Raw genomic sequence first — 23403 nt, forward strand, 5'->3', positions numbered from 1 at the left:
ATACTCAACAAACATTTTTTTAATACCTCTTTTCTAATAGGCAACTGAATTTTAAACATTAAACTTTAAAAGTTACTGAAACATTTGAGATCTCATTTATACTTCTTCAGAGTAGAGAACTTTATTTTCTGGTTATCTGAACACATATTTCCTCATTTCTTGCTGCGAAAACATCCAAATAAGATTTTTGAAATGCTTTAGCAAAACCTCTGGTTTTCTTGGTTCCTCTATGGTTGTTGTGCAATGGATTTTTTTTTTTTTTTTAACTAGGAAAAAGCTAGTCACAAGCAAAGATGTACATATTGTTAACCAATGGGTCAATAAATTTCTAATAATGTTCATAAATTTATTTTTCTTTGGTAGAATGGATATTTCCCATCTCAAGTCATATTGTATATTTGTATACATGTGTTTGTGGCTAGTCAACATATACAGCTTGTTCCCTTTAAAAACAGAAGTTAAATCCATCCTACTTACCAGACTATTCCCTGAGCCCCAGAGCCAATAGGCTTTAGATTCTGGTAGCGTTTGAGAACCGTGAACGTTGAGTCTCCCACTTCCACGCTATAGAACTGGTTGTCAACTTTGCTTTTGCTCATGTTGTAATGTTTGGCAATATATGACACATCCACTTGTTTATCGAATCCCTGTGGAAAAGAACAACAAAAACATGAAACAAGTGAACAGCCAGAATGGCAATGAGCTGCAGAGAAGCCTGTTCTTTCAATGATTACTAATACTTTGTCATCTGTGATCATTATATAAACCTGCATTTCACACAGGAAAAAATATCTATTAGCCCATACATGATAATCTAGAGTAAAAGAGCTTAGAAATGTGCAAAGAAAAATTTGTTTTCAATATTAAAACTATTTATGATAAAATATTCTTAGATCTGCATCATCTTTTCTGAAATGTTTCACTGAAACCATTTATTTATGCAGCAAACACCTACCAGACATACACTGGCCCTAGAGACCATGTTAGATATTAATACTTCAAAGATGATCCCTGACCATCTGTGGTAACAGCCATATGAAGAAGAATAAAAGAATGTATTTAGGTCTTCCCTAGTGGTCCAGTGGCTGAGACTCTGTGCTCTCAATGCAGGGGGCCCAGGTTCAATCCCTGGTCAGGGAACTGCCCTCAGATGCCACAACAAACAGTTGGCATGCCGCAAGTAAACATCTCACATGTCACAACTAAGACCTCACACAGCCAAATAAATAAACTAAATTTTTAGAAAAAGAGCAATGAGGGCTAATTTGCCTTAAAAAAAAAGGTTGTATCTACATCCTTTTCTCAGAAAGAAATGAGATACAAAATAATGCATAGTTTTAATTTGGAAAATTTGAATTAAATAGTGTTGACTTCTTTTGCTCTCAGTAATACCCAAACTGCTACTATCCTGCATTGAAAGATTTTAGTCACTAACACTGTTCTAAAATACCACATGACAGCTTTTTTATTCATTTCAAGCTTAGATTTTAAGTATCTCAATTGCTATATCTTTTGTTTATCATTAAGAGAAACTCTATTAATTATATTTAGCAATTGAAGAAATTGCTATTTTGAATCATGATTTATGAATATATAATGTAAATATCCATTATCCATGGTCATTGTTTATGCATAAACGATCTTACATTGCTTTCTATGACATTAAGTAGTTTGGAGTCTATAGTGAAAAGAGACGTTACAGAATATTATCCAGCCTTTTCCTTGAGGCACACATTGGTGGATGCCTACCCAAAAAGTCATTCGTTTCCTTCTTGCTGATGTCATTCAGGTTTTGAGCACACACACGTTCCTTGGGTTCCTTCCCAGTTGCAGCACTTGACAATTGAACAGTCTAAACCAGTGGTTTTCTTTAGAGGTGGTGCCAACCCTTAGCAGGCATTTGGGAGACCTGTGGGCATGTTTTAGTTGCCACAATAATAGTTGATGTGGCTTATCAACCAGTGCTAGTGGTCTATGAGTGGGACATTCCCCACTCATAATGAATGGGACATTCCCACATAATGAATAATTTTCTATGTAACTTACCATTTTTGAGCATGCCAAAGTTTTAACTAGTAAAAAATAAAGCAAAACTGGCTTTAATGTTCTGAGCCAGAATCTAAAGGTCTTTATATGGTTTTAACATACACTGACCTCAGAAAATCTAATTCTCTCATAATATGAAAGAAAAGTTAAACCTTGTCAGGCTCTGAAGTTCTGGTTGATAATGAAACCATTTCCCTAGACATTTAAAAAATATTTTTAAATTGGAGGATAAAAAATAAATAAATAAATAAATAAATTGGAGGATAATTGCTTTACAATATTGTGTTGACCTCCACCATACATCAACAGGAATCAGCCATAAGTATCCGTATGTCCCCTCCCTCCTGAACCTCTCCCCCACTCCCACCCCATCCCTCTCCTCTCAATTGTCACAGAGCCCTGGGTTGTACAAAGCTTCCCACCAGTTATCTATTTTCCATATGGTAGTGTATATGTCAATGTTACTCTGTCGATCTGTCCCACCCTCTCCTCCCCCCACTGGGTCTAAAATCTGTTCTCTATGTCTGTGTCTCTATTCCTGCCTTGTAAATAGGTTCATCAGTGTCATTTTTCTAGACTCCATATATATGCCTTAATATACCAAATTTGTTTTTCTCTTTCTGACTTTCTTCACTCTGTTTAACAGGCTCTAGATTCATCCATTTCACTAGAACTGACTCAAATGCATTCCTTTTTGTGGCTGAGTAATATTCCATTGCATATATCCTTAGACATTTTTGGTATTTCATTTCTAATTAAAAAACTGAAATGGAAATACAAACTAATTTGCCCTGGTATGCTCTTGGAAGAGGGGCAAGCAGCATCAATGATGCAAATGAGGAGAATACAATGAGGACTGTGTGGACATGGTGGCAAAATCTACAAATCTAGTCAAGAATCTTAAGACCGCAGACAGACTTGAGACCAGAGTACTCATGACAGATACAGTCTATGATTGGGATGCATATGCTAGCAACAATCCAGTACCAATGCACACAGAGGTCAAAGAACAGAGTGGACTATGTTAGGAATCTAGGTTGTTTGGACAGAGACTGAAAATTCAAGTCATTTACAAATACAGTGATGAGAGGTTTGAAATTCAGGAGACAGTCTATGAAGCACAGAACAGAAAACTAAACTAAACAGGAAACTAAAAACTAAACTAAAACTTCTTAATAAGACTATTAAGAATCAGGGCATTGTAAGCCCATTCAGGGGAGATGAAACGGAGTTTATAATTTAGACAATGGGTGTGGACAATAGCAGAAGCAAGAACATTATAACAATCCTTTATTTCAACAACAGTATCAGGAACTGTTCTCCACATCTATAATCCATTTCTACTCTAGATTTTTTTTTTACATATTGGCAAAGTAACCCTAATAAAGTCATTTTTCCTCTCAACTAGGAAAGGCTAAATAAATCATAGTTAGACTAACAAATAAATTTCATCCGTCATGGTTGTACATGCATACTACATCACTTCAGTCACGTCCGACTCTTTGTGACCCTATGCACCATAGCCCGCCAGGCTTCTCTGTCCATGGGACTCTCCAGACAAGAATGCTGGAGTGGATTGCCATGCCCTCCTCCAGGGGATCTTCCTGCCCCAGGGATCAAACCCGCCTCTCTTATGTCTCCTGCATTGGCAGGCAGATTCTTTATCGCTGAGCCACAGGGGAAGCACCCCCCGTCAAGGTTAATTTGGGAAGAAATGCCTGACTTGCCATTTGCCATGTTCTGACTCTTCTTTACATTCTTTACTATTCTATTTCTGACCACCCACAAAATTCTTAGCACACACTAGTCTCATGAAACCTAAGTAATCTATTTTCTTTTTCCCCCACATATTCTCTTCACCTCTGGAATGTCACTTATTCCAACTGCACTCCATGTGTGTAGTGATCCTATGTAATGATCCTTTTGTTCCAGACCTCTGACATTGGAGACAGAACAAAAGGATAAGGTCCCCATCTAGATGGAGACAGTCAAAGAAGCAGGGAGTTAAAATATGGATGATGTAGCTTAGAGCAGAATAAAGAAAAGATGCTGGGAGCAAACAGAGTAGTGATTAATTGGCTACCTACATTCATTATCATTAATTCATTCAACTACTACGTATAAAACAACCACAGATGACAAGTCATGGTTTAAAACTGGTTATGTTGAAACGAAGACTTGATTTGTGTTTTCTCTGGCTAACCTTATGCCCAGTCCTCCCCCTCTAGCTGGTCCTCAGATGTGAACGTGCGTCTGGACCACCTGGGGAGCTTGATCAAATACAAACTGACATAACCCCTCAGAGATCTGAATTCAGGCCATCAGGATACGTCCTGAGGGTCAGGAGATTAGTAGGCAGTCCAGATGGTTCTGATTTGAGGATCTGACTTTGAGAAAGGCAGCATTAGAACATCATTCTCACAGTGTGCTCCTTGGAGCATCCACATTGGCATCGCCTGCAGACTTGTTTAAAACTACGACTGCCTCACTCTCACCCCGATCCTATTGAATCGGGAACTCTGAGGCCCAACATCTTACTTTAACAAGCCCTCTAAGTGTTCTGATGGATATTGAGAATCACACCCTGGAGTGAAGGACTGCCTGAAGCCTCTGAAACAGATCATACAGCTCTGCCTGAGATATTGGCAAAGTGAAACACTTATTAGACAGCAGAAATAATATCTGTGCATCTACATCAGGGAACACTGATTAGTAGGCAGTCCAGATGGTTCTGATTTGAGGATCTGACTTTGAGAAAGGCAGCATTAGAACATCATTCTCACATGTGCTCCTTGGAGCATCCACATTGGCACGCCTGCAGCTTGTTTAAAACTAGACTGCCTCACTCTCACCCCGATCCTATTGAATCGGGAACTCTGAGGCCCAACATGCTACTTTAACAAGCCCTCTAAGTGTTCTGATGGATATTGAGAATCACACCCTGGAGTGAAGGACTGCCTGAAGCCTCTGAAACAGATCATACCAGCTCTGCCTGAGATATTGGCAAAGTGAAACACTTATTAGACAGCAGAAATAATATCTGTGCATCTACATCAGGGAACACTGACTCTCAGAAAATCTGGGATCTCACATAATAGAAAGAAAAGTTGGACCTTCTCAGGCTACTCCGGGGGAGTTCCTTACCATTGATAAATTCCATTGTCCTGAGCAAACACAAATTGGCAACCAGAATGCCTAGTTAGGCATAAGGATTTATCCCCACTCTCAATTAAGTATTTAGAAAGAGACCCATGCTCCAGACTCAAGATTCTGACAAAGTCTTATACTCAGACAGGTCCACCAGGCACTTATAAAACAGATTGCTGAGCCCCACTGAAAAGTTTCTGATTCAGTGGGACTAAGACAAGACCAAGAGTCTGTATTTCTAACAGGCTTCACAAACTTCAAGAACCACTATTTTGAAGAACAGTAGATGTAAGAGATCTCACCACTCAAAAAGGGCTAGTTGGAGAGGCCAAAACACAGAGAAATGCAGGTTAAACCAAGTAAACAAAGGATGTGGAAGTTAAAAATAATGCCAAGATGACTTTCCTTGGTACCAGCACCCAGATGTCATATTCCCTAGGACATATTCTTCTACCTCACAGGTGCAATATAGTGCCCAGTCAACTTTACCTCATTTATCTCATGGAAATAAACATTCCATGACATATTTATATTAAATTTATATAAAACATGGGATGAATGTATGAAATTCACAAGTATTCATACGTGCTCATCAAAATGAAAAGTCTCTTTCCAAAGAAGCAGCTAAGATGTTGATGAAATTAATTACAAATAAGAAATATTACATTAAAAATGATAAACATCACAGTGGTAACATCTGGAGATCAATATAGCTCAAAATAACTACAAGTTTAGAAGAGTCTATTCTATTATTGACTCAAATTATTTTTAAAAGTATCTAACTCATTCTTCCACCAAATACTAATCTTATATTTAAATGACTTGACAATTTACTTGGTACAGACATGATAGAATTTTCTTTAAAAAATTCTAAACAAACTCATTTCCTCCCTGTCCCCCATCTGCAAAAAAAAAAAATTGATCAAATTGCCAACATCCTCTGGATCATCAAAAAAGCAAGAGAATTCCAGAAAAACATCTATTTCTGCTTTATTGACTATGCCAAAGTCTTTGACTGTGTGGATCACAATAAACTGTGGAAGATTCTGAAGGAGGTGGGAATACCAGACCACCTGACCTGCCTCTTGAGAAACCTGTATGCAGGTCAGGAAGCAACAGTTAGAACTGGACATGGAACAACAGACTGGTTCCAAATAGGAAAAGGAGTACGTCAAGGCTGTATATTGTCACCCTGCTTATTTAACTTATATGCAGAGTAAATCATGAGAAACGCTGGGCTGGAGGGAAGCACAAGCTGGAATCAAGATTGCCGGGAGAAATATCAATAACCTCAGATATGCAGATGACACCACCCTTATGGCAGAAAGTGAAGAACTAAAGAGTCTCTTGATGAAAGTGAAAGAGGAGAGTGAAAAAGTTGGCTTAAAGCTCAACATTCAGAAAACTAAGATCATGGCCTCTGGTCCCATCACTTCATGGGAAATAGATGGGGAAACAGTGGAAACAGTGACAGACTTTATTTTTTTGGGCTCCAAAATCACTGCAGATGGTGACTGCAGCCATGAAATTAAAAGACGCTTACTCCTTGGAAGGAACGTTATTACCAACCTAGACAGCAGATTAAAAAGCAGAGACATTACTTTGTCAACAAAGGTCCATCTAACTAAGGCTATGGTTTTTCCAGTAGTCATGTATAGATGTGAGAGTTGGACTATAAAGAAAGCTGAGCGCCAAAGAATTGATGCTTTTGACCTTTGGTGTTGAAGAAGACTCTTGAGAGTCCCTTGGGCTGCAAGGAGATCCAACCAGTCCATCATAAAGGAGACAGTCCTGGGTGTTCATTGGAAGGACTGATGTTGAAGCTGAAACTCCAATATTTTGGCCACCTGATGCGAAGAGCTGACTCATTTGAAAAGACCCTGATGCTGGGAAAGATTGAGGGCAGGAGGAGAAGGGGATGACAAAGGATAAGATGGTTGGATGGTATCACCAATTCAATGGACATGGGTTTGGGTAGACTCTGGCAGTCGGTGATGAATAGGGAGGCCTGGCATGCTGCGGTTCATGGGGTCGCAAAGAGTTGGACACGACTGAGCGACTGAACTGAACTGAAATGAAGACTTTATTGTTGCTAGCAGTTTGGTAGGCAGAAAGGAAATCTGAACAGAACCTGTTCTGTGAAAAGACTGCATATTACAGAGACCTATTAAAAAAAAAAAGAAGCCTTGTTTCATGATTGCCCATCATCAGTTCAGTGGCTAGCGCGTTGCTTTGGAGATTGCAAAGAAAAATGTCCCATGTTACTCATCCTATCTTGCAAATGTCCAAAGTCTTGGTTGCATTTTTCTCAAATTTAATAACCTGTATGCCATCCCCTCCCCATTTTCATTTGTGCATGGCTGGCCAATGTTAGTGCCAGTCAGTTCCTGAGCAGGAAGCATTAAGGTTTAAGAATTTTTAAATGTAAAGTTTCTTTAGTTTCTCTTGAATGATATAACTGAAAAGATCATCAGGCCTGGATTAGTTCTGCACTTAATATCTATAATACCAAGCAATTTTATTCTTTCATTCATTTATTATTTATATTCTGTGTGGTTTCAAAAAGGATTTGTGCAGTTCACCGTAAAAGATATAGAAACAACAAAACCATGAAATCCGGGCTTAAGAACAAATGTCAAATAAAGCAGGCTGACAGATGACAATTTTACCAGAAGACTTGAGTTACGAATGCCTACTGTCTGGAACACGAAAATTAGTGTCATGGTTAAGCAAGCCATAGAAAAGCATGATAACAACAAAACCACAGTGAGTGGCAAGTTTTGATTTGCTAATTTCATGAAGTATATCATACAATAGTTCATAGAAAAAGCAAAATTTCTCCAGCACTCAACCCTAAGGGAAAAAATATTCAACAGTTCTTTATATAAACCTGGAATCAACAAATAGGCAGTAGATACAGCATTTTTCATCAAAGACATAGAACTCTGCTTCATACAAGTCATATGATATCAGTTCTCAATAAGGCAGGGGGAGAAAGATGAACCAGCATTAATCACTTGCCAAGTAAAGGTGAACTTCAGATTCCATTAAATACTATATTCAACACTAACAATAGGTGGGGGAAGTGGCATATAGAGTTGTTAATTGGCTCAAAGTCTTGGAACTATTAATTATTAATAGTTGTATCAATTAATGTGAATTGAAGTTTGTCCAACTCCAAAATATGCACTTTTCTTTTACTAAACTATTCATTTGTTCAGCTAAAATAACTTAGAATGGTGATGTCATTTTCTTATGAAAAACTGAGCTGTAGGAATAGAGTTTAAGAGAGATAAATGAGTAACACATCCTACTCTTTCACTGATCGATTGTCTCAGTCTGGAGTTTGAAGTTCATTGAACAGTTCAGGATTGAAGTAGACAGTTTTGTGTTGGTGATGGAAATCTGGATTTTCAGAGATGCCCAGAAAATGTATTTGTTAAATGCTTGAAGTGAAAGTGAAAGTTGCTCAGTCGTGTACGACTCTTTGCGATCCCATGGACTATACACTCCATGAAGTTCTCCAGGCCAGAATATTGGAGTGGGTAGCCTTTCCCTTCTCCAGGGTATCTTCCAAACCCAGGGATCAAACCCAGGTCTCCTGCTTTGCAGGCAGATTCTTTACCTGCTGAGCCACAAGGAAAGCCCAAGAAGACTGGAGTGGGTGTTAAATGCTTACTGAGCACCTACCATGTGGCAGGCACTATTGAAGATGCTCTGGATGTGATGTTGATCTAGCTCAGTGGGGATAGCCAAGATGAATTCACTACAAAACACATCTCCAGAAAATGAACTGGTCAATCTGTTGGATAGTATTTTAGCATTGATATTTGGATACTGAAATTGAGTGAAGTCGGTCAGTCATGTCTGACTCTTTGCAACCCTGTGGACTGTAGCCTACCAGGCTCCTCCATCCATGGGATTCTCCAGGCCAGAATACTGGAGTGGGTTGCCATTTCCTTCTCCAGGGGATCTTCCTGACCCAGGGATCAAACTCGGGTTTCTTGCATTGAAGGCAGATGCTTTAACCTCTGAGCCACCAGAGAAGCCCTGAAAACTATCTGCCAAAAGTGACGATTCTGCTTTTGACACAAGTAGTCTTGTGTTATGCTCTTTAGTCTTGTAGTTATGACCAATATATTGAATTGCTCATGATGTCCCTCTATGATTGAAATATAAAGTCAGCAGGAACAATGCCTGCTACTCTGTTTGTTATGCCAGAAAGGCATATGTTGAATCCATTTAAAATCTGAATTACATAGTCTACATATGCATTTTAAAGGGGAGATTTGAGACAATCTTTAATGACATTAAGGATGATTAAGGTTGCTGAAAAAGTAATTGTGATTTCAGACCATGAATTTTAAATCATTAAAACTAGGCTCAAAAACCTCTTTATTAGTCAAAATAGGAACCACTACAATCAACATATTTCTGCCAACAAGAAATACGTTTGCTTATTCCTGTAGCATAAAAATCCTTGCTTTGGGATTCAACCAACTCTTAGAAAGCATTTGCTGCATCCTGCTGGTTATGGAAGCATTTTCCCTGCAAAAAGTTCTCAAGATGCTTGAAGAAGTGGTAGTCAGTTGGCAAGAGGTCAGGTGAATATGGTGGATGAGGCAAAACTTCAAAGCCCAATTCATTCAACTTTTGAAGCATTGGTTGTGTGACATGCGGTCGGGCATTGTTGTGGAGAAAAATCAGGCATTTTCTGTTGACCAATGCCAGCTGCAGGAGTTGCAGTTTTTGGTGCATCTCATTAATTTGCTGAGCATACTTCAAAGATGTAGTGGCTTCACCGAGATTCAGAAAGCTGTAGTGGATTGGACAGACAACAGACCACCAAACAATGATCATGACCTTTTTTGGGGGGGTGCAAGTTTGGCTTTGGGAAGTGCTTTAGAGATTCTTCTTGGTCCAATCACTGAACTGGTTATTGCCAGTTGTCATATAAAATCCACTTTTAGTGGCATGTCACAATCTGATCAAGAAACGGTTCATTGCTTTTGCATAGGATAAGAAAAGATGACACTTCAAGAGAACAAATTTTTTGATTTTCAGTCAGCAATGATTGAAGACAGGAGGAGAAGGGGATGACAGATAATGAGAGGGTTGGATGACTCTTTGGATATGAATGTGAACAAACTCTCTGGGAGGTGGTGAAGGACAGGGAAGCCTGGAGTGCTGCAGTCCATGGGACCACAAAAAATCAGACACAACTTAGTGACTGAGCAACAACACGAGGCCCCCACTTATTGAGATTTTTCACCTTTTCAATTTGCTTCAAATGCTGAATGACCATAGAACAGTCAACAGTGAGTTCTTCAGCAACTTCTTGTGGAGTTGTAAGAGGATCAGATTCAATGACCCTATTAGTTGGTTGCTGTCAGCTTCCGATGGCCAGCCAATGCACTCCTCATCTTCAAGGTGTTCATCTCTTTTGCAAAACTTCTTGAAGTACCACTGTACTATACTTTGATTAGCAGTTCCTAGGCCAAATGCGTTATGGATGTTGCAAGTTGGCTTTGCTGCTTTATGACCCATTTTGAATTCGAATAAGAAAGTCACTTGAATTTGCTTTTGGCCTAACATCATTCCCCTAGTTAAAAATAAATATAAAATAAACAGCAAGTAATAAATCATTAGCAAAAAACAAAAAACAAAACAAAGTGAAAAATGCACATTAAAATGATGTACAGCATAACATTTATTTAAGCATGTATCCAGTATCTAAGAGCAAAGTTCAACAATGTAAAAACAGAATTATTTTTGCATCAACCTAAATAGATTTTGTTCTCTCCTGAACATATTTTCCCCATTCAACTTCTTGAAGTGTTTCCACTTTAAGAGGAAGACTGCAGTATGGAATCTATATCACTTTTATGCTGGTCGGCCCAGAGACTCTTACTCTGTGGAGTCAATGGCTTGTTACAAATCAGTAATGCAGTAAAAACTCTTAAGACATAAATTTTGTTTAATCACTATTTTCACTTAAGTGAAAAACCATATAACAGTAATCAATAACAGGACAGGCATGGCTACTACCTGCCTGTTCTTTGTATATAAAGGAAGATAACTAATACTGCTTGAATACCTACTAAGTACCATGCTTATATTAGGACCAGATGCTGTGTAGAGTGTGTAATAAATCAGCACAGAACACACACAAAAGCCTTAAGTATTTTCATTTTGCACTTGAGAAATCCTAGATTGAGGACTTCAGCAAAGGGTAACAGTACAACTTTTATCTAAGAATCATTACCATGAGGCCTTGTAGTCCTTTTATATGGGATGCCAGCAACACATGCATATCTTGGAAATAGTGTGTTTCATTTCAGTTCACCATAATGAAAAAAAAAAAAAAGAGTCACATGGATCTTCTGGCTTCCCAGTGCATATAAAAGTATTTACACTATATTGTAGTCTCTTAAGTGTGCAATATATTATGTCTGAAACTAAATATCTCAATTGTAAAATATTTTAGTGCTAAAAAAATGCTAACTCCAATGAGTGTGAAGTGAATCATAGTCTTTTAGCTGGTGGAAGCTCTTGCCTTGACATTGATGACTGCTAACTGATCAGGGTGGTGGCTGCTGAAAATTAAGGGGCTGTGGAAATTTCTCAAAGTAAGACAACAATGAAGTTTGCCACATCAACTGACTTCCTTTCACAAATGATTTATGCATAGCATGCAAACCAGTTTCATAACATTTAACCCACAGTAAAACTTCTTTCAAAATTGGAGTCAGTCCTCTCAAACATTGCCGCTGCCTTATCAACTGTGTTTACAGTTCAGTTCAGTCGCTCAGTCGTGTCCGCTTCTTTGCGACCCCATGGACTGTAGCACATCAGGCTTCCTTGTCCATCACCAACTCACGAAGCTTGCTCAAACTCATGTCCATCAAGTCAGTGATGCCATCCAACCATCTCATCTTCTGTCATCCCCTTCTCGTTTTGCCTTCGATCTTTCCCAGTATTAGGGTTTTTTCCAAGGCGTGAGTTCTTCACATCAGATGGCCAAAGTATTGGATTTTAACCTTCAGCATCAGTCCTTCCAATGAATATTCAGGAATGATTTCCTTTTGGATTGACTGGTTGCGTCTCCTTGTAGTCCAAGGGACAACACCACAGTTCAAAAGCATCAATTCTTTGACACTCATCTTTCATCATAATCCAACTCTCACATCCATACATGACTACTCGAGAAACCATAGCTTTGACTAGACAAACCTTTGTCGGCAGTAATGTTTCCGCTATTTAATATGCTGTCTAGGTTGGTCATAGCTTTTCTTCCAAGGAGCAAGTGTCTTTTAATTTCATGGCCACAGTCACCATCTGCAGAGATTTGGAGCCCCAAAAAATAAAGTCTGCCACTGTTTCCATTGTTTCCCCATCTATTTGCCATGAAGTGATGGGACCAGAGGCCATGATCTTAGTTTTCTGAATGTTGAGTTTTAAGCCAACTTTTTCACCCTCCTCTTTCACTTTCATTAAGAGGCTCTTTAGTTCTCTGCTTTCTGCAATAAGGGTGGTATCATCTACATATCTGAGGTTATTGATATTTTTCCCAGCAATCTTGATTACAGCTTGTGCTTTGTCCAGCCTGTCATTTCACATGATATATTCTGCATATAATTTAAATAAGCAGAGTGACAATATACAACCTCGACATACTCCTTTTCCTATTTGGAACCAGTGTGCTGTTCCATGTCCAGTTCTAACTATTGCTTCCTGACCTGCATACAGGTTTCTCAGGAGGCAGGTCAGGTGGTCCAGTATTCCTATCACTCGAAGAATTTTCCACACAGTCAAATACTTTGGTATAGTCAATAAAGCAGAAGTAGATGTTTTTCTGAAACTCTCTTGCTTTATCTATGATCCAGCGGTGTTGGCAATTTGATCTCTGGTTCCTGTGCCTTTTGTAAATCCAGCTTGAACATCTGGAAGTTCACGGTTCACATACTATTGAAGTCTGACTTGGAGAATTTTGAGCATTACTTTGCTACCATGTGAGACGAATGCAATTGTGCGGTAGTTCGAGCATTCTTTGGCATTGCCTTTCTTTGGGATTGGAATGAAAACTGACCTTTTCCAGTCCTGTGGCCACTGCTGAGTTTTCCGCATTTGCTGGCATATTGAGTGCAGCACTTTCACAGCATCATCTTTTAGGATTTGAAATAGCTCAACTGGAATTCCATCACCTCCACTAGCTTTGTTTGTAGTGATGCTTCCTAAGGCCCACTTGACTTTGCATTCTAGGATGTCTGGCTCTAGGTGAGCGATCACACCATTGTGATTAACTGGGTCATGAAGACCTTTTTTGTATAGTTCTTCCGTGTATTCTTGCCACCTCTTCTTAATATATTCTGTTTCTGTTAGGTCCATACCATTTCTGTCCTTTATTGTGCCCATCTTTGCATGAAAGTGACTTCGTTGGTATCAGTGATTTTCTTTAAGAGATCTCTAGTCTTTCCCATTGTATTGTTTTCCTCTACTTCTTTCCTTTGGTCACTGAGGAAGGCTTTCTTATCTCTCCTTGCTATTCTTTGGAACTCTGCATTCAAATGGCTATATCTTTCCTTTTCTCCTTTGCCTTTCCCCTTTATTTTCTTTTATCTGCTATTTGTAAGGCCTCCTCAGACAACCATCTTTCCTTTTTGCATTTCTTTTTCTTGGGGATGGTCTTGATCCCTGCCTCCTGTACAATGTCACAAACTTCCACTCATAGTTCTTCAGGCATTCTGTCTATCAGATCTAATCTCTTGAATCTATTTGTCACTCTACTATATAATCATAAGGGACTTGATTTAGGTCATACCTGAATGGCCTAGTGGTTTTCACCACTTTCTTCAATTTAAGTCTGAATTTGACAATAAGGAGTTCATGATCTGAGCCACAGTCAGCTCCCAGTATTTTTCTTTGCTGACTATATAGAGCTTCTCCATCTTTGGATGCAAAGAATATAATCAATCTGATTTTGGTATTGACCATCTGGTGATGTCCATGTATAGTCTTCTCTTGCATTGTTGGAAGAGAGTGTTTGCTATGACCAGTGTGTTCTCTTGGCAAAACTCTATTAGCCTTTGTCCTGCTTCATTTTGTACTCCAAGGCCAAATTTTTCTGTTACTCCAGGTGTTTCTTGACTTCCCACCATTGCATTCCAGTCCCCTATAATGAAAAGGAAACCTTTTTTGGGTGTTAGTTCTAGAAGATCTTATAGGTCTTCATAGAACCATTCAATTTCAGCTTCTTCAGCATTACTGGTTGGGGCATAGACTTGGATTACTGTGATACTGAATGTAAACTATTTTTACATTATATTCTAAATCCTTTGTTGCCATTTCAACATTCTTCAAAGAAAATCACCAGGAATAGCTACCTTCTCAAGAAACTACTTTTTTGCTCATCCCTCAGAAGCAATTCCTCATCTGTTAAAGTTTTACCATGAGATGGTAGCAATTCAGTCACATCTTCAGGCTTCACTTCTAATTCTAGTTCTCCTGCTTTTCCACCACATCTGCAGTTCCTCCCTCCATTGAAGTCTCAAACCCTTCAAAGTTATCCAGAAGGGTTAAAATCAACTTCCTCTAAACTCCTGTTTAATTGATAGTCTGACCTTGTCCCAAGAATCACAAATATTCTTAATGACAACTAGAATAGTGAATCCTTTCCAGAAGGTTTTCAATCTACTTTTCCCAGATCCATCAGAAAAATCACTGTTTATGGCAGCTCTGTCATTTCAAAATGTCTTAAATAATAAGACTTGAAACTGGAAACCATTCCTTAGTCCATGACCTCCATAATGGATGCTGTGCTAGCCAGCATGAAAACAACATTAATCTCACTGTACATCTCCATCAGAGCTCTTAGGTGACCAGATGCATTGTCAATGAGCAGTAATATGTCAAAAGGAATCTTTTTTTGAGCAGTAGGTCTCAACAGTGGGCTTAAATTATTTAGTAAACCATATCATGAATAGATGTGCTGCCATCTAGGCTTTGTTTTTCCATTTACAGAGCACAAGCAGAATAGATTTAGCATCATTCTTAATGGCCCTTGGGGGCTTCCCTGGAAGCTCAGATGGTAAAGCGTCTTCCTACAATGCAAGAGACCTGGGTTTGATCACTGGGTCAGGAAGATCCCCTGGAGAAGGAAATGGCAACCCACTCCAGTATTCATGCCTGGAAAATCCCATGGACCGAGGAGCCTGGGGAGCTACAGTCCATGGGGTCACAAAGACTTAGACATGACTGAGTGACTGAACTGAGTTGACGGATTCTTTGGCAGTTTCCTAATTTGTCTCAGCCTTCGTAGAATTGAAGGAATTTAAGACCTTGCTCTGGATTAGGTTTTGGCTTCAGGGAATGGTGTGACCGGCTAAATCTTCCATCCAGACCAGTGAAACTTCTTCCATACCACAAATAAGGATGTTTCATTTTCTGATCATTCAAGAGTTCACTGGAGTAGTGATTTTAATTTCCTTCAAGAACTTTTCCTTTTCATTCACAACTTGACTAACTTTTTGGCAAAAGAGGCCTAAATTTTGGCTGATCTCAGCTTATAATGGGCTTCCCTCATAGCTCAGTTGGTAAAGAATCTGCCTGCAATGCAGAAGACCCTGGTTCGATTCCTGGGTCAGGAAGATCCCTGGAGAAGGGATAGGTTACCCACTCCAGTATTCTTGGTCTTCCCTTGTGGCTCAGCTGGTAAAGAATCTGCCTGCAACACAGGAGACCTGGGTTTGGTCCTTGGGTTGGAAGATCCCCTGGAGAAGAGAAAGGCTACCCACTCCAGTATTTTGACCTGGAGAATTCCATGGACTATATAGTCCATGGGGTCGCAAAGAGTTGGACATAACCGAGAGACTTCCACTTTCACTTTCAGCTTATAATGACTTCCTCACCAAGCTTAATCATTTCTAGCTTTTTTTTTTTTTTAATTTTTTTATTAGTTGGAGGCTAATTTCTTCACAACATTTCAGTGGGTTTTGTCATACATTGATATGAATCAGCCATAGATTTACACTTATTCCCCATCAATTAAAAAGTGTCTCAAGACACTGCTATAAAATCAGTGTAAATCAGCCAACAGGTGTCAGAATGGCCAGGTAATAACATATTTTTCTGTCATTTGTGGTGGAGACAGTTCAGTTCTCTGTGGATACTCGTGTGTTCCACTACATTTCCCAGCCTCCCTTGCAGGTCTGTTGGGGCATCTCTGGCCAAGGGATTACAGACAGAGGTGGCAGGTGCCACTAATGCATTTCGTAGGTATCTTGACCACTTTCAGAATGAGTTAGAGATGTATCGAGTATATAACTAGATAAATATTTACCTTTAGAGAAGATAAACAAAAGAAGAGTTGAATGACACATTCCTGATTAGTAGTGGTTTTAGAACTCAGAACGAAAGTGGACATTACTCTTCTTAACATACTGAAAAATTTCACCTTTGCTAAAATGTTAGCCTTCGAACTCCAACCTCAGAAAATGGCTTTGCAGAAGAACAAAATTATCACTTAATATATTTTTTAAATTCTTACACCAGAAGGGTAATGAAATTAAAAATGGATTTAAGGAATTGGGCTTCCCTGGTGGCTCAGATGGTAAAGAATCTACCTGCAATGCAAGAGCCCCAGGTTCAATCCCTGGGTTGGGAAGATCCCCTGGAGAAGGGAATAGTGAAGTGAAGTTGCTCAGTTGTGTCTGACTCTTTGCGACCCCATGGACTGTAGCCTACCAGGCTTCTCCGTCCATGGGATTTTCCAGGCAAGAAAACTGGAGTGGGTTACCATTTCCTTCTCCAGGAGATTTTCCCAACCCAGGGATTGAACCCAGGTCTCCCTCATTGTAGGCAGACGCTTTACCGTCTAAGCCACCAGGGAAGTCTCTGCCCACTAATTAGTAGATATCTTAGGAACACTTATATAGATTAAAGTGGAATTCACAAGTTGGTGCTTTTCTGACAGAGCATTATTAACTATACACTGAAAACCACAGATAATTCTGGGATCTTTTACAGCACAATTATTTTGACAGATATAAGCAATAACTTCATTTAATTTGATCACTACCTCAACCATAATTGCTCTCATAATATTGAGCTACATTTACATTCAGGTTAAGATCATTCAACAAGAAGTCATGCCTGAACTTTTACGTGCTTCAAGCAAACCAAACACTTACTCACATAAACCAATAGAAAAGTTTATCATTACAGAACCAAATCTTAGGTAGGATCTATACATTTTTGTTAGATAATATTTAGTAGCATAACTGAATCTACTTACTAACTGGAATAATTACTTAATAAATCTCTAGAAAAAGCCTGCCCAAGGTATAAGACATAAATGTAACACAAAGTCACTCTTTTGAAATCTGTTTAAAAGTTAAGTTTTCATTTATTTAGAACAGCCACCTGACATGATCCTCTATATAGAAAACCCTAAAGACTCTACCAGAAAATTACTAGAGCTAATCAACGAATATAGTAAAGTTGCAGGATATAAAATTAACACACAGAAATCCCTTGCATTCCTATATACTAACAATGAAAAAACAGAAAGAGAAATTAAGCAAACAATACCATTCACCATTGCAACAAAAAGAATAAAATACTTAGGAGTATATCTACCTAAAGAAACAAAGGACCTATACATAGAAAACTATAAAACACTGATGAAAGAAATCAAAGAGGACACAAACAGATGGAGAAACATACCGTGTTCATGGATTGGAAGAATCAATATTGTCAAAATGGCTATTCTACCCAAAGCAGTCTATAGATTCAATGCAATCCCTATCAAGCTACCAACGGTATTTTTCACAGAACTAGACCAAAGAATTTCACAATTTGTATGGAAATACAAAAAACCTCGAATAGCCAAAATAATCTTGAGAAAGAAGAATGGAACTGGAGGAATCAACCTGCCTGACTTCAGACTCTACTACAAAGCCACAGTCATCAAGACAGTATGGTACTGGCACAAAGACAGGAAAATATAGATCAATGGAACAGAATAGAAAGCCCAGAGATAAATCCACAAACCTATGGACACCTTATCTTCGACAAAGGAGGCAAGAATATACAATGGAAAAAAGACAACCTCTTTAACAAGTGGTGCTGGGATAACTGGTCAACCACTTGTAAAAGAATGAAACTAGAACACTTTCTAACACCATACACAAAAATAAACTCAAAATGGATTAAAGATCTAAATGTAAGACCAGAAACTATAAAACTCCTAGAGGAGAACATAGGCAAAACACTCTCCGACATGAATCACAGCAGGATCCTCTATGACCCACCTCCCAGAATATTGGAAATAAAAGCAAAAATAAACAAATGGGACCTAATGAAACTTAAAAGCTTTTGCACAACAAAGGAAACTATAAGCAAGGTGAAAAGACAGCCCTCAGATTGGGAGAAAATAATAGCAAATGAAGAAACAGACAAAGGATTAATCTCAAAAATATACAAGCAACTCCTGCAGCTCAATTCCAGAAAAATAAATGACCCAATCAAAAAATGGGCCAAAGAACTAAACAGACATTTCTCCAAAGAAGACATACAGATGGCTAACAAACACATGAAAAGATGCTCAACATCACTCATTATTAGAGAAATGCAAATCAAAACCACAATGAGGTACCATTACACGCCAGTCAGGATGGCTGCTATCCAAAAGTCTACAAGCAATAAATGCTGGAGAGGGTGTGGAGAAAAGGGAACCCTCTTACACTGTTGGTGGGAATGCAAACTAGTACAGCCGCTATGGAAGAACAGTGTGGAGATTTCTTAAAAAACTGGAAATAGAACTGCCATATGACCCAGCAATCCCACTTCTGGGCATACACACTGAGGAAACCAGATCTGAAAGAGACACGTGCACCCCAATGTTCATCGCAGCACTGTTTATAATAGCCAGGACATGGAAGCAACCTAGATGCCCATCAGCAGACGAATGGATAAGGAAGCTGTGGTACATATACACCATGGAATATTACTCAGCCATTAAAAGAATTCATTTGAACCAGTCCTAATGAGATGGATGAAGCTGGAGCCCATTATACAGAGTGAAGTAAGCCAGAAAGATAAAGAACATTACAGCATACTAACACATATATATGGAATTTAGAAAGGTGATAACGATAACCCTATATGCAAAACAGAAAAAGAGACACAGAAATACAGAACAGACTTTTGAACTTTGTGGGAGAATGTGGGTGGGATATTTCAAAAGAACAGCATGTATACTTCTATGGTGAAACAGATCACCAGCCCAGGTGGATGCATGAGACAAGTGCTTGGGCCTGGTGCACTGGGAAGACCCAGAGGAATCGGGTGGAGAGGGAGGTGGGAGGGGGGATCGGGATTGGGAATACATGTAAATCCATGGCTGATTCATATCAATGTATGACAAAACCCACTGGAAAAAAAAAAAAAATCTTACTTACCTGTTCAAAAAAAAAAATAAATAAAAAATAAAACTTGCTCTCATTAGGGTAAAAGTAAAAAAAAAAAAAAAAATAGAACAGCCACCATCTGTGGCTAGGAAAATTATTATTACTATATATACATACATAGTGCATTTGTTATCCAGACATTAGAGCAGCAAAATAAAATTTAGTTACCTAGTCATCTAGTAATATTTTATATCTATTAAGGAAAGCATTGCTTTAACTAGAAAATTCAGCATGCTCAGTCTTGGCCATTATATCTAACAAGGAGCTATACCAATAAAACACTAAATTCTGAAGACACTGAAGAACAATTTTGACATTAAGAACTCTACAGAAAGACTGCTATTTATGTCATTACCCAGTAATATTTTAGACCTTAAACATCACCACTGTCCTTTGGAATTTATATAAAAGTCTTTTTTTTTTTTTCCCTACTGGTGACCAATAGAATCTTAGGCTTCTTTGCATTTAATTATAGTATTTTGGTTCTGAGTCCTATTTAGTTGCTATTTAGTTCAGTTAAAATTCTGTATCACCAATAGAAGATGTTAAAATTCCATGATGAGACTGGATAAAGACATTCTAGTAAAATGGTTCAGGTTTCCAACCCCAGAATAAAACATAAATGAATTCTGTCTTGGTAGTTAATGGCATTGTAAAGATTAAATGAGATAAAGTCTTAATGAAGTCCTCACAGATAGTAAATACCTGTTAAGTATTGAGGTGTTTCCTTTTCTGACTTGTTATTGTTTAGCCCATGGTTATCACTGAGGTTTTTTTTTTTTTTTTTTTTTTTTTTTTTTTTTTTTTTTTTTTTTTTTTTTTTTTTTTTTTTTTTTTTTTTTTTTTTTTTTTAAGTATTGAGGTGTTTCCTTTTCTGACTTGTTATTGTTTAGCCCATGGTTATCACTGAGGTTTTAAATCAAAGTGAAAGAAGTTTTCTTTATGTTTTAAGCCAAGCGACTCTCTACTGTGCTTTAGACTAGATGGCGTGTTCTTTGAGGAGAGTAACCATACCCACTCTGTACCCCTAATTTCTACAAGTTACAGGCACATATTAGAGGTACTCAGTAAAGAAGTGTGTTAGCCGCTTAGTTGTGTTCGACCGTTTACAACCCCATGGACTGTAGCTCTCCAGGTTCCTCTGTCCACAGAATTCTCCAGGCAAGAAATACTGGAGTCGGTAGCTATTCCCTTCTCCAGAAGATCTTCCTGACCCAGTGATCAAACATGGGTCTCCTGCATTGCAGGCAGATTCTTTACCGTCTGAGCCACCAGGGAACCCCACTCAGTAAAGATGTGTTGAATAAATGAATGATGGAGCCAGTAATCAATAATCATTCGATGTGTATATGCCTCCACACAAAGAAGGCCCAAAGAGTTTCTGTGTCACAGCAAAAAAGCAGATCACTGAGCTCAGTCTCTTTATTTCTAGTGTTACATAAACCCATAATTGTTGACTCACTAACATGAACTTCCTGTCTTAAGGCTTTCTGAAAATCAAGAAATCATTTTAAATGATTTGTAACCAACTCGAGCATCAATAACAGGATAGGACAATAAGTTGATAAATTCTTAGATAAATGTTCAGTTAACACTTGTGATTAACAAATTCACCAAAATATAAATTAAATATATCCCAGTCCCATCACTTCATGGCAAATAGATGGGGAAACAGTGGAAACAGTGGCTGACTTTATTTTTCTGGGCTCCAATATCACTCCAGATGGTGACTGCAGCCATGAAATTAAAAGACACTTACTCCTTGGAAGGAAAGTTATGACCAACCTAGACAGCATGTTAAAAAGCAGAGACTTTAGTTTGTCAACAAAGGTCTGTCTAGTCAAGGCTATGGTTTTTCCAGTGGTCATGTATGGATGTCAGAGTTGGAATATAAAGAAAGCTGAGCACTGAAGAATTGATGCTTTTGCACTGTGGTGTTGGAGAAGACTCTTGAGAGTCCCTTGGACTGCAAGGAGATCCAACCAGTCCATCCTAAAGGAGATCAGTCCTGAGTGTTCATTGGAAGGACTGATGTTGAAGCTGAAAGCAATACTTTGGGCACCAGATGCGAAGAGCTGACTCATTTGAAAAGACCCTAATGCTGGGAAAGATTGAGGGCAGGAGGAGAAGGGGATGACAAAGGATGAGATGGTTGGATGGGATCACCGACTCAATGACATGGGTTTGGATGGACTCCGGGAGTTGGTGATGGACAGGGAGGCCTGGAGTGCTGCGGTTCATGGGGTTGCAGAGTCAGACATGACGGAGCAGCTGAACTGAACTGAACTGAATTGATACCCACTTATAAAGATGTTAAGATGTTGAGAAATTGACTTGATTTTCAAAGGTGAGCAAATTTCTACTAGTGCTTTTCTGAGTTTTTATTTACCCTCTTTTATTCAAAAAGCACTTATTGAGCATTTCCTGAATTAAGGTAGAATTCTGAGCTTGGAAGACAAGGATGAGGATGCCCTGGCCCTACCCCAGAGGCCATCACCATTGAGCTGGGAAAGCATAAACCTGTACAACCAATGGTAACACAAACTGGGATGTGGTAAATGCTGTAGACACCAGTGGGTGTACATGTGGTTTCCAACATACATTATCTCTCTGTGCATATATTTCTTGGTTAAAACCATGACTCATCTATTCAGTACAGCACAGTTCCAAAAACAGCAATTTTCACAGATTTTTTTCTGAATTCATAGAGTGAAATTTAACAGTTCTTCACTTTTCTATTCAATTGAGAAAAGAAGGCTAAGAAGGCTTACCTACATCTCTGGAGAATCAAGAGTTCTGGCACTTTCAATTCCCTGTTGGTCTATATTTTGTAAATGATTTATACAAGGGCAAACTTAAGATTGTTTTTTTTATCCTCTATGACAAATTTCTCCCCATAATAAGAGCAAAAAACCTCCTGCCTGCAAAAGCTGCTTGATGTTTTTAAAGAAAATTTAAAAAATGAAATGAATAGGAGTAGCTAAAAAATTCAATGAATCTAATGTTCTTCAAATAATTCAACAAAGAAATAAGGTTAATATTACTACAGTTAATTGACATATTTACTGTTGATAAGTAACTACCTGGGCAATTTTATTTTCTATATTTTCTGTGATTTCTTTCTTATAACAATGAAAAACCTGGAAATATGATATAACTTTTTAAAGCCAGAGATTAAGATTCAAGAGACCTGGATTCTGGATATTGTTGCTGTTTAGTCACTAAGCTGCATCTGACTTTTTGTGACCCCATGAGCTGTAGCCTGCCAGGCTCCTCTATCTATGAGATTTCCCAGGCAAGAATACTGGAGTGTGTTGTCATTTCCTTCTCCAGGGACTCTTCCCCACTTAGGGATGGAGTTCATGTCTCCTGCATTGGCAGGCAGATTCTTTTACCACTGAGCCACCAGGGAAGCCCTCCATTTTGGATATACTCAATCCCTAATTGTTGACAAGCTACTTAAAGGTCTTTGCATACCATCTGTGAGGCAAGAAGTTGGGAACAACCTAACCCTACTGCCGATGGTGTTAAATGCCGCTGCATACCAGGGATCCAAGAGATGTCTCATGAAATGAGAAGCTTCCAAAGCCCATAGTTTAAAAGAAAACTCAAGCAAATAAATAAATAAAACTCAAATAAATAAATTCTGTATTCATTTAGAGAAAATAAATACACCATTTTCTTTAAATTGCTAGAATAGTAAATGAGGCACAGAGCTACAAGAAAGAAAAATAAAAACATT

General features: G+C 38.5%; 1 protein-coding gene across 9 annotated transcripts in view; it reads right to left on the reverse strand.

Moving 5' to 3' along the window:
* Positions 1 to 23403, reverse strand: part of MAPK10 (mitogen-activated protein kinase 10) — a 603644-nt gene that overhangs the window by 143492 nt on the left and 436749 nt on the right. For all 9 annotated transcript variants that reach the window (XM_043448312.1, XM_043448316.1, XM_043448311.1 and 6 more), the window contains one exon: positions 478 to 647. In XM_043448312.1, the coding sequence (XP_043304247.1) occupies positions 478 to 647 (170 nt within the window). The remainder of the gene's footprint in view (positions 1 to 477; positions 648 to 23403) is intronic.

Source organism: Cervus canadensis, chromosome 26 (genome assembly GCF_019320065.1).
Source record: "Cervus canadensis isolate Bull #8, Minnesota chromosome 26, ASM1932006v1, whole genome shotgun sequence".
Lineage (NCBI taxonomy): Eukaryota > Metazoa > Chordata > Mammalia > Artiodactyla > Cervidae > Cervus > Cervus canadensis.